Genomic DNA, 14,915 nt, shown 5'->3' on the forward strand with positions numbered 1-14,915 from the left:
GTACAGCATTATAGCAACTCAAACAGTTCCACTTTTTGATGTGTTCACAGTGATACGTCACAAGTCATGTCTGTTACTAGAAAACTACAAAGTGAGGAATAGGTTTCCGTATGTCTGTGGTCAGTACCATGGATTAGCAAGTTCTGCTTGTGTCTTTTTCAACCATGGCAGCAGTTAAAACCAAACATTTTGATGAAAACTTTTAAATAATATTAGATTTAGATTTTAAAACATAACATCTTTAATCACATGCTTTCACTAAATAAATACTGTTATATGATTGAGATCTGCTTAAAAACTCTGTTATTAATGGGCACACAATCAAAAGTTTGAAGACTGCCACTATAGGGAGCCTTTGAAAGTTTTTGAGCCTTAGAGTGACATGCAAAAAGCAGTGTTTTAGCGTGATTAATTTGGTGATAGTGTAAACTGCCACCAAATAGAACAGGGATGGTCTTACAATAGTTGGAGTCTAAATTAAGGGCCAAAACTAAGTTATTAGAAGTAGGTAAAGAAAGGAAAGAATGAATAAGAAGTACCGTATTTCTCCATGTATAAGACGCAACTTTTTTCTAAAAATTTGGGGTCTAAAAACTGGGTGCATCTTATACAGTGGTTGTAGTTTTTTTTACTTGCATTTTCTGCTTTTTCGTGCTTGTTTTTGTGCTCGTTGTTGAAGACAGTGATTCATCAGACACAGATGAGGACAAGCTAATGGATAGGAGTTTTGACAGTGATAAGGAGTTGTATGAATTTTATGATGACTAAAACTTGACTTCAATAACATTATGTAATACATTATTTTTTATATAATACATTATTAAGGTTTGTGTTATACATGGGGAAATGCACTATTTCAAAGAGACGGTGTAAGTAGGACTTTAAGTTGTGGCACTGGGGAATGTGGAACATGGAATACATAAGAATGTGTTTAAGCTTTAAGCTTGATTGAATGTTGGATGTAGTACTGTTGATGTAAGCAGCTTCCAAACCTGTAGAGAATTTTTATATGAATTTATTGAGCCAGACTGGCAGTTGCCAGGAAGCAAGATTTCAAATGCTCAGGAGAATGACAGTTTTGCAGTTTCTTTTATACATTTGAACAGGATTTTGTGCTCTCTTGAAGGTGGTTAGGCTTATTTCAAAGGCATGTTAACCTAGATGCACAGTAAGGGACAGGGCTTGCTTAAGGCAAAGATGAACCTTTTACTTAAGAAATTACATGACCTGACAGGTGGTGGCACAGTGGATAGAATGTCAACCCAGAATGCCAGGGTTGCCCATTCAAAACTCAAGGTTGCCAGCTTGAGCCTGAGGTGCCAACACAATGATGGCATTGCAGGCTTGAGCTTGGCTCTACCCTGAGGTTGCGGATTCGATCCCAGGTGAAGGCACATATGAGAAACAACCAAAACACAACTAAGTGAAGCAATGTGTTGATGCTTCTCTCTCTCTCCTGTCCTCTCTCTTTCTCCCATACCCCTCTTTCTCTCTAAAAAAGGAAAAAGTTACATGCCTGAGGTGTGATTCCCCACCATGACTTGCCCATTTAGGAATTTATGATCAAATCCCCCTGTGATGTTACTTTTTGTAGAACCCCTTTTTTGTCTACAATCAGAAAGACAAGACAGCACAGTGAAGTCATGGAGTGAGAAGATACACTTACCTTTAGACATTGAGGGTATTTGTATGTTTTTTATTTTTTTGTATTTTTCTGAAGCTGGAAACGGGGAGAGACAGTCAGACAGACTCCCGCATGCGCCCGACCGGGATCCACCCCGCACACCCACCAGGGGCGATGCTCTGCCCCTCCGGGGCGTCGCTCTGCCGCGACCAGAGCCACTCTAGTGCCTGGGGCAGAGGCCAAAGAGCCATCCCCAGTGCCCAGGCAATCCTTGCTCCAATGGAGCCTTGGCTGCAGGAGGGGAAGAGAGAGACAGAGAGGAAGGAGGGGGTGGGGGTGGAGAAGCAAATGGGCGCTTCTCCTATGTGCCCTGGCCGGGAATTGAACCCAGGTCCCCCGCACACCAGGCCGACGCTCTACCGCTAAGCCAACCTGCCAGGGCCTGTTTTTTAATTTTTATCTTTGAAAGAGTGAGAGGAAGGGAGAAAGGGTGGGAAGCATCAACTTGTAGTTGTTTTTACTTTAGTTGTACATTGATTGCTTCTTGTATGTGTCGGGACAAGCAAGTGTCCCCTTGCTCAAGCCAGCGACCTTGGGCTTTTCATGCCAGCAACCTTTGTGCTCAAGCTGGCAAGCTCTGGGATTGTGTATGATTCCCCTGCTCAAGCCAGTGACCCCATGCTGATGAGCATGCACTCAGAGCTTGCGACCTTGGAGCTTCGAATAGGTGACCTCAGTGTTCAGAATTGACACTTTATCCACTGTGCCACCACCAGTCAGGCAGTTGAGGGTATTTTTAGGCATATGGGCTTAGAATTATTTCCTAAATGTAGTTATTAACTGAGACAACATATTTGGCAGTATAGCATAATAGTTAAAAACATTGATTTTAGAGCCAGACTGCCTTGATTTGATTCCTGACTCCATCACTTCAGTTTCCCCATCTATAAAGTGGGAAATAGTAACAGACCCTAACCCATAGGGTGCTGTGTAGATTAAATGAGTTAATAGAATTCAGGGTTTGGGAACCTATGGCTCGCGAGCCAAATGTGGCTCTTTTGATGGCTGCACCTGGCTCACAGACAAATCTTTAATAAAAAAAAGAAAACGTTGAAAATATAAAACATTCTCATGTATTAAAATCCATTCGTTTCCTACCACTCATGTTCATGGTTGTGGGTGACTGGAGCCAATCACAGCTGTCCTCCGGGACAACACCAAATTTTTATTGGATAATGCGTATGGTACACGGGTCGTTGTATGGCTCTCGCGGAATTACATTTCAAAATATGTGGCGTTCATGGCTCTCAGCCAAAAAGGTTCCCGACCTCTGATATAAGGTATTTGCAGCAGTGCCTGGCACGTGGCAAACTCTTGTTTGGAAAATCATGGAAAATGCTCAATAAATAGTAGCTATAATCGTAATCACGCCAGTGTATGCCTGTCACTACAGTGTTTAGCAGTGTTTAGGAGATTAATAATGTCCCCTGCCGCACAAGTTGCTTAGAGTTCATTTGGGTAAGCATTTATCATGCTCTTGTTTTGTGCTAGGCACTGCTCTAGGCATAAAGAGTACAAGTGAAAACTTACACCAGTTGAAGGATGTAGTAGGACATGTAAAAGAAGAAGCTGTGTATATGTATAGGGTCTAATTATTTCGCAAAATATATGCATTCCATGATTTCTTGGCAATTTTGAAAAGGTTTCTGGACAAAAGGTTTCCAATTTTTATATTCTCCACAGTGCTAGGCATAGGACAGTATCCCTAAAAATGGCTTATTTCAAAACACATTGAATGGTTAGCTGAAGAAGACCACAGGAAATATTAAATGTGAATTGTTTTATTAAGAGGAGTCATTCTTATTTTCAGTTCCAAGAAACTATGATCCTACTTTACATCCTTTTGAGGTCCCACGAGAATACATAAGAGCTTTAAATGCCACTAAACTGGAACGGGTATTTGCAAAACCATTCCTTGCTTCTCTGGATGGTCATCGAGATGGAGTCAATTGCTTGGCAAAGCATCCAAAGAGCCTGGCTACTGTCCTTTCTGGCGCATGTGATGGAGAGGCAAGTGTCACTCTAAATGTTGGTATTTTAAACTAAAGATAGCTATTCTGTGTTATAAATAGTCTTCCTTTAGTTTTAATTGGTTTGATTTTATTTTTATATGTTCTGTTTTCTTTTAATTCTCAAGACTGAATTGAATTAATATCTCCAGAAGTTTCTTATATAAACCCAGGAAATTAAAAATGTAGTAGCACCTGACCAGGCAGTGGCTCAGTGGGTAGTGTCAGCCTGGGATGCTGATGACCCAGGTTCAAAACCCTGAGGTTGCCGACTTGAGAGTGGGCTCATCCAGCTTGAATGTGGGCTCACCAGCTTAAGTGTGGGGTCACCAGCTTGAGCGTGGGATCATAGACATAACCCCATGGTCCCTGCCTTGAGCTCAAAGTTTGCTGGCTTGAGCAAGGGGTCACTGGCTCAGCTGGAGCCCCCCCTTCCGTCAAGGCACAGATGAGAAAGCAATCAGTAAACAACTAGGGTGCTACAACTATGAGTTGATGCTTCTCATCTCCCTCCCTTTCTGTCTCATTCTCTTGCTTAAAAAAAAAAATGTAGCTTATGCCTTAATTTAATAGTAAACAATAAAATGTTTATAATAAAGATATTTCAATGTGAATTTTATTAATAACAGGATGTTGTTAATAACTTAGCACTTATTTCCCACTCTGGAAATAAAGCAAAGAAAGAAAGCCTTGAAACACTTTGAACTATTGAGTATTTAAGAGGTTGAATGTTCTGCTTGTTGGTGTATGTATCCTTAAAAGATTGCATTATTTTAATCTAGCGGATTTTTTTTTTTTAAGCTATCTGGTAGAATGATTCATAGCCTTTTTAGTGTTGAATTTATTTTTCTTAGAATGTAGTAGTATTTCTGTGCCTGAAAATTTTATATTTACAACTTATTGAAATTCCCTGGTATACTTTTATCATAGGTTAGAATTTGGAACTTGACCAAACGAAACTGTATCCATACGATACAAGCACATGAAGGTTTTGTACGAGGAATATGTGCTCGTTTTTGTGGGAGTTCTTTTTTTACTGTAAGTATAATGCAATTAACTTGTTAACCCTTTTCAACATGTAAAGACTAACTGAATTTATTTTCTGAATTCATTTATTTCTTCCAAGGCTCTTTTGGAGTTTCACAATGCAAAATAACTTACAAAAACCTTGGAAAGTACTGGTTTTCTTATATCGTGCGTTTGGATTTTTATAAATAGTTACTTAATATAATAGTGAACTAGTAGCTTATAGGATATTATGCAGGGTGAGTCTGGAAAGGTAATTTATTCAGAGGACTTTCAGCACTAGGGCTGTGTCAGTTGTAGTGTGTGAGGTAGTGATGTACTATTAAATCAAAAAATTGGCGGGGGGCGGTAAGATATACATAACATAAAATTTACCATTCTAGCCATTTTTAAGTGTATAGTCAGTGGCGTTAAGTACTTCACATCCTTGTGCAACCATCACCACTATTCATTTCCAGAATTTTTTCATTTTTCCAAACTGTAACTCTGTACCCCAGTAAACAACTCCCATCCCCTTTGTCTCCAGCCCTTGATAAAGTGTCCCACTTTGTGTCTGTGTAAGTGATTATTCTAAGTAGCTCATATTAGAGGAATCAGATAATATTTGCCCTTCTCTTCTGTGTCTGACTTACTTCACTAAGCATAATGTCCTTAGAGTTTGTTCATGTTTTAGAATATGTTAGAATTTTTTTCCTTTTTAAGGCTAATATTCCATTGTATGTATACAGTATACTGCATTTTGTTTATCCATTCATCCATCAATGGGCAGTTGGCTGTTCTACCTTTTGGCTCTTGTGAATAATGCTGCTATGAACATTGGTGTGCAAATGTCTTTTTGAGCTCATTGAAAGTTTTAAATAGGGGAATCACAAAATCTAAGCTGTGCTTTGAAATGATTAGTTTGACAGCAGTGGGTGATCAGTTTGGAGTCTTTTAATAATCTTGGTACGTATTAATAAGTCAACACTTATTAGTGAAAACAGTGGAAATTAGTTTTTAGGTTTAGAAACGTTTTGGAGGTTTGACAGGCATGACTACTATGGGGTTTCTGTGAAGATGGTGGTTTTCGTTACAGAAACGGGAAAATCAGGAGTGTCAGAAACTTTAGAAGAGAATGAGAGTGGGAAAGATATATTGTGATGAGCTGGACTGCCATGGGTTATTGAAGAGATCTGTCAGACCTTTACAGATGCAAAGCTGGAGCTCAGGAGGGAAATCAAGAGTAAAACTTGGAGGCATCAATACAGAAATAACAATTGAAGCTATGGTATGGCATTATTGGGGAGAAGTGAGGTGGAAAATGTGGAAATAGGCAATGTCAGGGAAATTGCCTCGGGGAATGCCCACCTCTAGGAATGGGGCAACTCTGGGAAGAGCCAAAACACGAGAACCTGTGAATGAGCTTAATGTCCCAGGAGGAAGGGATAGTTGATTGTGCGAACTATTGTACCTTAAAGGATAATGAGAACGGAAGACTGAGAAGAGTATTTCAGGAATGCAGACCTGCACAAAATGGAAAGTTAAAGGGCCTGTAATTTTACTGTTTTAGTTCTAAAACTGTTAGACGCTTTCAATTTATCTTTTAAAATGTTTTGAACTATTTATATATGTAATAGTTTATATATACATACACAGTAACCAACTATGTAAATCTTCTTTCTTTTTTATTCAGTGGTGGTTTTTTAAAGAATAGGCTGAGTAGCATGCTGAGTTCAAACCCAGAGAAGAAGGGAATAATGGAGGGAAGAGATGACTTCTGGGAAACCTGAGAGCTACCTTTAAATATGTGAAATATTGGCCCTGGCTGGTTGGCTCAGTGGTAGAGCGTCGGCCTGGCATGCAGGGGTCCCGGGTTCGATTTCCGGCCAGGGCACACAGGAGAAGCGCCCATCTGCTTCTCCACCCCTCCCCCTCTCCTTCCTCTCTGTCTCTCTCTTCCCCTCCCGCAGCGAGGCTCCATTGGAGCAAGGATGGCCCGGGCGCTGGGATGGCTCCTTGGCCTCTGCCCCAGGCGCTGGAGTGGCTCTGGTCGTGACAGAGCAACAGCCTGGAGCATCGCCCCCTGGTGGGCAGAGCGTTGCCCCCTGGTGGGCGTGCCGGGTGGATCCCAGTCGGGCGCATGCGGGAGTCTGTCTGACTGTCTCTCCCCGTTTCCAGCTTCAGAAAAATGCAACAACAAAAAAATTAAATATGTGAAATATTGTCATGAGAAAGAGAAAGTGGACTTATTTGTCGTTTCATATTGGAGCATTAGGAGTAGGTGTTAATGTTAAAAGGTTTGGTTTTGGTGTAAGGAAAACTTATTCACTGTCAAAAACTAAAATAGGCTACATTGCAAAGCGTTTAGTAGCTTTTCACTAGAGGAGTGCAGAGAGGTTTCACAACCCTGCATGCATGTTACAGAAGGACTTGTGTGGGAAGTTGGAGCAGACTGCAACTACACTTCTTCCAGTTGCTTATTCTGGATATATTAATTAGTTTAACATCCTCGCCAGAGGACTTACTGATTTTTTTCTTGTTAATGCTTAAAAATGAATCAAGTCTGAAAATGTTTGTAATCACTATCGATTTCTCCCTCTCTAGATAGTTTTAGGTAATGTGTGCTTGGCTAGAGATGAGGCATGTGTGAAAACTACTTGCTGGCATGTTTCAAAAAATGTTTAATATACAATATTATTAAAGATAAAACTTTATTACCTAAATTTCAATTATCTGTAACATCCCAGTTTGTGATACTAACAGGTCCTTCTTCAGCTGACACAGCGGGATATAAGATGTTTGTAGCCGGGCATGCGCCTGTTTGGTTCCTCCTTTCTACAAGTCGCTGAACCTTTCTCAGGATCTGTGGTCTGCGAGTTTGTGCTCAGTAGACTTGGGTGGTGTAGCTTAGACATTTACAAGGAGGTTCAGTCTTGAGCTGGCAGACACTTTATCGGAGTCCTGACTGAAAGAAACAGTCTTCACGGAACGTGTGTCTAATGAGTTTATCCTGTCTTCCATAAGTGCTAGAATATTCTATTTGGGTCAAACCGGATCAGCTAAGACCTTGGTTCCTAGATTACATTTTACTGGCCTTCAGTATTAGTTTCCAGAATTGAGTTTTGGTGTTATGCTAGTAGCTTAGATTCAGAGTTGTTAATAAATTACAGCTCTAGTATTAAATAGTTCTTTGTCTGTTAGCATCCTCAACAAAAGAAATTCTGTCTGACTTTAGTACCCAAACTTCTCTCCTATTTGCTTGTCCTATTGTAATATATGAGCACTGTGAATTGTTTTACAGGAAAGTCTTCCCTTTTGGAATTTGCTGCAAGAAAAGAGCTAAATTTATGTTCTTCCCACAGACAAATGTATATAAAGATATATGTCTATGAATACATATATGAATGTATATATATTTGCTAATATTTTTATTTTAAAAAGTGGATGTAAATTATATATGACATGGAAATGTAAAAAAGAAAACAGGAGGTTAAAGTACCCTATAATTCTACTTTTGGTTAAAACTAATGGCTTGGTATATATACAATTTTGTACAGTACTACATATATGATTATTTTATGTTTTAACCCCAAATCAGGTTATATTTTGCATTCTGTTTTGCAGCTCATTTCACTAAGTGTCTTGGACATATTTGCCCCATACCCATATCTAAATTACCATAGTTTGTTGCTTTGCCTTGATTTGGACTAAGGTGCCAACAGTTCTACCCATCATTGCTGCTTTACCATCTGTACATCTGTGAAAATAGTTTTGACCTCATGGACCTCTGAAAAATTCTCAGGGGCCTTCAGTTTGAAAACCATCAACTCAGTAGTTTCTGGAATTTTGTGTCAGGCAAAGAAGGACTTTATTCATGACAAGATTATAAAAATGTCCTTCTCTAATATTTTTATGTGTTTTCACTTTTCACATTTAAAATTATCTGGAATTTTATGTCAAGCATCAAATTAGTTCGACTTTTAAAGCAGTCAACTTGATATCACAGTATCATTTTATTAGACTCTATGTCTCAATTGAAATGCCATCCTTATTGCAGTATCAGTTGTTTCTTTTTTGCCATTTATGTGACCTGTGTTCCTACTTATTTTGTTTTCTCTCATACTTTTTATTCTTAATTTTATATATTATATGTATTGGTTACAAATCTTTAACAAGGTGAGATATATATGCATCAGTTATTTGTAAAACTGAAGATGTTTAAAGTTTGATGTATATGTTGGCAAGTTCATAATTTATAACTTTTCATTATCACCACAATAAATATTTTAGGTTGGTGATGACAAAACTGTGAAGCAGTGGAAAATGGATGGACCAGGCTTTGGAGAAGAGGAAGAACCATTGCATACAATATTAGGAAAGGTACAAAAATAAGTTGACCCATACTTTGTCTATGAAGATTCTTCTCTTTTCAAATTATTTCATAATTTTCATTTCCAAAACAGATGTAAATAAAAAATCAAAGCCCTTAGATTGAAATAACTGACCTATTTTAAACATTACTTAATGCTATTGTGGTCCTTTGCAGCTAAAGAATTTGAACAGTTCTTCAGTGTTTGTTGTAGGGTTTGATTTCTGTTTTTACCTAGAGGATTCAATGACATTTTTCTCTAGCAAGGCTCCAAGGGACATCTATAGGGTATAAAGATCAGAAAAAATAATGCTTCAGCTTCTGTGTGATTTATAGCATCATAGATCTTACACAAAGCTCAGAAATTCTTACCTGACAGAATCCTTTAGGAAATGAAGAAATGTAATACTGTGGTTATGCTTTTTGTACACCTCATATATATTTCTTACAAAATTACTCTGCAAACCAGATGATATAGCTTAAGTATAATTTGGAATGTTTGGCTGTTCATGTTTTATAATGCTTATATTTGATAATGAGCAAAATTATAATGTTAGATTTAATTTTTAATCATGTATTTTTTAATTCAGTTTGTCATTTCACTATTATAGTTAGTATATATTTAGATTCTGCTTTTCAGGTTTCAGGATGTTCTAAATATTCTTACAAGGACATGGAAATGGGGTATAGTATGAGACGGAAATAACTTGTAAGTGGTAAAAAAAAATTGTCAATGCCTCAAACAAAATTGGTTTCATACTTGTAAAATGCTTTTCTTTAGAAATACCGAAAGATTTTGGAACTCTTTAGTCTTACTCCTACCGCTGCTCTATGGTATCCAGTGATCGGCAAACTCATTAGTCAACAGAGCCAAATATCAACAGTACGATTGAAATTTCTTTTGAGAGCCAAATTTTTTAAACATAAACTATCTAGGTAGGTACATTCCTTATCGAGGAAGTGCCCACACGTGGTATTTTATGGGAGAGCCACACTCAAGGGGCCAAAGAGCCACGTGTGGCTCGCGAGCCGCAGTTTGCCAACCAGGGGTATGGGCGATTACTTCTAATTGTAGAAAAGTTTGTAGGACTTGCCTTCATGAATAGAAAATAATCAGAAACCTGCAGGTGCTGCTAAGAGTTTATAAAAGCTTAAAGTATTGTCTAAATATGTCCTATCTGAATTTGAACACATATTTTAAGTGGATACTATCAAATTTAGGAGATTTTATTGCCTTTAACAATATTAGCATCCACCCTCACCGATTTTATTTTTCTCTCTAAGTTTTAATCCAGTTGGTATCTGTGTTACTGTGCTGGGAGTCAGTACTTTATGTGGTAAATGTGGAATGAAGTTTTTAAAAAATTACATTTGTATTTTATTAGATCCTTCAATACCCAGTGAGGATTTAAAAATTGCTTCAGTGATGTTTTCAAACTTAACTAAATGCATACCATGTTAACATTTTTCTTTATTTCCAGAATGTGTGATAAGATATAACACTTCTTATGATACTGTTTTTTCCTTTAAGTAAGGCCTTCAAAGAAGTTTCTTTGTGAATAGGGATTTTCTCCAAAATGAGAGAGAGAGAGGATAAATAAATATATTTAAAATATTATTCTGTAAACTTGAAGAAATAATGAAAAGGCCCATCTATAACAACCTCCTTGCTTTTAAAGACAGTGTATACAGGAATTGACCATCACTGGAAAGAAGCTGTTTTTGCCACATGTGGACAGCAAGTGGACATTTGGGATGAACAAAGAACCAGTCCTATATGTTCCATGACCTGGGGATTTGACAGTATAAGTAGTGTTAAATTTAACCCAATTGAGGTAATGTTTCTTTTTGAAATATTCTCTGCTTCTTGTTTCCTTATTATTTAATAATTTTGGCTCTGTGTAGGAAACTTTTAAACATGATACACATTTTTTTCTGAGTTTTAATTATGTTTCTGGCATTTGGTCAATTCTTTCTCAGTTCTCACAGCTTTGGTCAGATCTCACCATGCTTGCCTGCAGCCTTAGTGCCAGGTCCACTGGAGGGGGTGTGTGCATGTGCTAAGGGTGGAACTCAAGCCAGTGCTGTGCTGTGACACTTCAGTTTTACTCATGCCTTCAACACTCAGACCACAGGCTCCATCGCTATACTTTTAGGAAAATGTTAACCTTTTTAAAATATATATTTTTAAAGATTTTCTGTATTGATTTTAGTGAGAGGAGATAGAGAGAAAGTGGGGGGAGTGGGAAGCATCAACTTGAAGTAGTTGCCTCTTGTGTGAGCCTTGACCGGGCAGGCCGGCACTTTTGAACGTGCAGCGTCAGCATTCCAGGTCAGCAGCACCGTATGTCCTGTGCCACCGCAGGTCTGGCAGGAAAATGTTCCTTTTTGTTCACTCTCAGAGGTCAGAAGAAGGGGAATCAGCCATTGTTTTCTTTAACGTTTTATAAGTGACAAGGGTACCAATGCTTCATGATAGTATGCTTGATTATTGTACCGCAGGATAATTAGTTACTTTTTCTTTTCTAAGAGATATGAATTGTGTGTCCAAGGAAAGAGTTGCAATTGGCTATTTACTGTTTAGTTGAGTCGGAATTTAGGAAAGGAAGCTGCCCTGAAGGCCAAGCCCTTGGTCCCCAGGTCTTTACCTGAGCTTTTTCTGAATGTGTCAGTAGGTGATCTCGTTTCCCAGAACACTCAGTAGAAATGCTTTTCCTATAGAAAGGAAAGGAAATGAAATTGTATGTGTAAGCTGGTTTTAGAAGTTCCCAGGAAATTACCGTGTTCGATAGTCTAAGAGAAAATTCTGGCATGCCAGTTTTATACTCTCGAAGACCAATGCTGATAATAGGATAGACAGGTAATGCTGATAATAGGATAGACAGGTCGAGTCAAAGTAGCAAGTTGTACAAACTGTCTGAAGCATTGGAACATGAGGTGCTGCTGTGCGGTGAGCTTGGCCTGTTGATGCTGCTGAGATGTCGGCTGGAGCATGCTTCCTGCCGCTGGCACCAAGCTGCTGCCCTCGTGCCTTTGCACATAACCTTTGACCTTATACAGTCCAGGCTTTTTCTCTGTATTTGTTTCTTTATTCTTAAAGTGAGATTCATTGTATCTTTCAGTGTACTTCATAGATTTGTTGGAGTGTAAAATGTGGTAATGTATATGGATATTTTTAAAAGGTGCTGTCCAAGTTTAAAGATGGTAATGTTATTACTGAAAAAAATAAAACAAAACAGAAGGAACAGACAGATACTGATTCCTGCTTCTCTGAGGGAGGATCTTTTGCTTTTCTGTTTTGGTAAACACCTGTGTCAGAAGAACGGATGGGCAGTTCTAAAATTATGTTTATTAGTGACAACCTAACAATGACGTTTTTCTAATTTGTCTGTGTAACAGCTCTTTGTTCAGTTGTCTGTGGAAGAGAGGGTTAATCTTATGAACTGACTTAGTGGTAAAAGCAAATAGTGTGTGTGTCACTTCCCGTACTAACTTGAATGGAAAGGGCAAGTTGCTGTGAACAAATGGAGTATATTTGTCTCCTCTAGTTATTAATAATAAATTTTCTGTTAAAATATTGAAGCCTAGAATTCTAATAAAGCCAAAGGTTTATACTAAGCATTGCCACATTTTATAGTCTGAAAGTCCACTTCCTCTCCATGTAGAATTTTTGCTTTGCTCAGATAAAAGTGTTTATATTTAGAAATGGAACCTGGTCAGACCTCGAGGTGACATGAGACACCAAGAAAGTTGAGCGGGGTCACTAACTAGGAGAAAGTCCCAGAGAGAAAGTTATTTTAAAGGAGGGGTTTAAAAGTCATGGTATTTTATTTAAACTTTGTACACACCTGTAGTAGGAGCTGGTTATACAGATATTTAGTAAATGTCTTGTCCTCTTACATTTGCAATACGAAGTCGTTAGTAGGCAGACACCGAGAGTTAATAGGCACCCCGAGTGAGGAGGAATGGTGCTCCGAAGGGTGGGGTTTGGGGCTCTACTGGTAGCTTGAAGACTTATTTCCACCAAATGCCAAGGGTTGTGTAAAGTACCTTGCACATTTATAACTGACAAATAAATATTTGAAACATCTGTTAAACAATTAAACTAAGGACAGGCCTAATTTATACAGACTTAATATACCTGAGGACATGTTTACTACTAATAAAGTAATAGTTTATATAATTAGAAAATATTGCCATGCAGTTAACTTTTAAACGACACTCTAATGTTGCCCAGTTGTAGTAGAATTGACGTATTCACATGTTGCAGTGTATATTGGTACAGCTGTCTAGAAAATGATTAGCTCTAAATATCAAAAGCCATAAATTTTTTTAGTATTTTTTGATTCAGTAATGCCACTACTGAAATTTTATCCTTAGAAAAAGAAGAGCTTAGTGTATGAAAGTGTTTATTGAAGTAAATTGAAAAACAGAAAACAGGTTTGAGTGGAAGAATGGATCAGTAAAATATGTTCTGTTATAAAATAGAATACAGAATTATTTGTACACTTATCATCACAGGCCTCTAGAACACACGTACATGGGGATTTAACAATGAAAATATTTAGGTTGCTGAGATATAAGTGATTAATCTTAAAATGAACTTTAATGTTGTAACTTGGTATCCTAAACATAAACGTTAAGGGCAATTAAATGATTTTTTCCCTGAATGGATATGTGTTGCTGCTAACCCTGGCGTTTAACTGGTGATTGTTATACTTATTTTTAGACATTTCTCTTGGGAAGTTGTGCTTCTGACAGGAATATAGTATTATATGATATGAGGCAAGCTACTCCTCTGAAGAAGGTGAGTTTCAGTTTGTCTTCTGCTTTATGCAATTGTTAATGCATTCCTTGGTAAGTTGAGCAACAAAATATGGAGCAAATGTTTCTTGAGAAATAAAAAACCCTCTTTCCGTAGAGCTGTTATTAGCACCCGAAGCGATCCCAGTGGCATCTCTCGGCTCCTGTTGCTGTCAGAGCCTCGTTTCCATTCCGTACTTCATTCTCGTCCGCGTGTCCTCCACGGTGCCGGCCCATTGTAGGCATCTACAGTTAGTACTTACTAAACTGAAAGTTCTTTCATTAAAAATATTGCCTCCCTTTAGCTCAGGCCCCATGATGATCATATGACACGTACGGCATTTTATTCCAAAAAGTTTTGTAACTAATTTACATAACCAGCTTTATTTGTTTAGTTACATGCTGACAGTTACTAGTTTGGCATTTTGTTTAGACAAAACACTGTCCTGTTCAAGGTGACAGATTTCCCAACAGTGCTAAGCAATCATTCCAGGAGTGAGATATCAAAGCTAATGGAACCTTAGGCTACCTCCAAAGGGAGAGAATATTGTTGGTAAGGAGAGGAGCACTAGTGTAAGAATGCGAGCATGCAGGAAGGGCTGGACTCCCTGATGTACTCGAGTTTCTGTCAGAGTCCACATGTAAAAGAAGTACTTTTATTATTTTTGTTGTTTCATCATTCTTACAACATGTAATAAATTTAGAAATATTAGAAGTAGAGTATATTCATTGAAGTTTGTATTTGATAAATATGGTAACCTTTCCAAAGTACCACTTTAATTATTTCACTCACTTATGTCATACAGTGGGAAGACCCTGTGTAAACTTTGGTTTAGACCTTGAGCAGGTAGTTTAATCTGTGTTTCTCCTGTAAAATGGTGATATTAATAACCTTGCAGCACATTGGTGAGAATAACACGATACATTAAGCCATTAGACTGCCAATATGAATCACTAGCTTAATACATAGTAGTTCTGCCCCCCTTTGCTCCTGCAGTCTCAGTTTTTAAATGATGTGCCATTACTTTTAGGTTAAAGAAAAGAG

The 14,915-nt window shown here is 38.0% G+C and overlaps 1 protein-coding gene across 1 annotated transcript in view; it reads left to right on the forward strand.

Annotated features, from left to right (window-relative positions):
* DCAF13 (DDB1 and CUL4 associated factor 13) overlaps positions 1 to 14,915 on the forward strand; it is a 29,071-nt gene that overhangs the window by 1,952 nt on the left and 12,204 nt on the right. The window contains exons 2-6 of the mRNA XM_066379286.1: positions 3,495 to 3,694; positions 4,624 to 4,731; positions 8,989 to 9,078; positions 10,747 to 10,902; positions 13,797 to 13,874. Of these exons, the coding sequence (XP_066235383.1) occupies positions 3,495 to 3,694; positions 4,624 to 4,731; positions 8,989 to 9,078; positions 10,747 to 10,902; positions 13,797 to 13,874 (632 nt within the window). The remainder of the gene's footprint in view (positions 1 to 3,494; positions 3,695 to 4,623; positions 4,732 to 8,988; positions 9,079 to 10,746; positions 10,903 to 13,796; positions 13,875 to 14,915) is intronic.

Source organism: Saccopteryx leptura, chromosome 3, assembly GCF_036850995.1.
Source record: "Saccopteryx leptura isolate mSacLep1 chromosome 3, mSacLep1_pri_phased_curated, whole genome shotgun sequence".
NCBI lineage: Eukaryota > Metazoa > Chordata > Mammalia > Chiroptera > Emballonuridae > Saccopteryx > Saccopteryx leptura.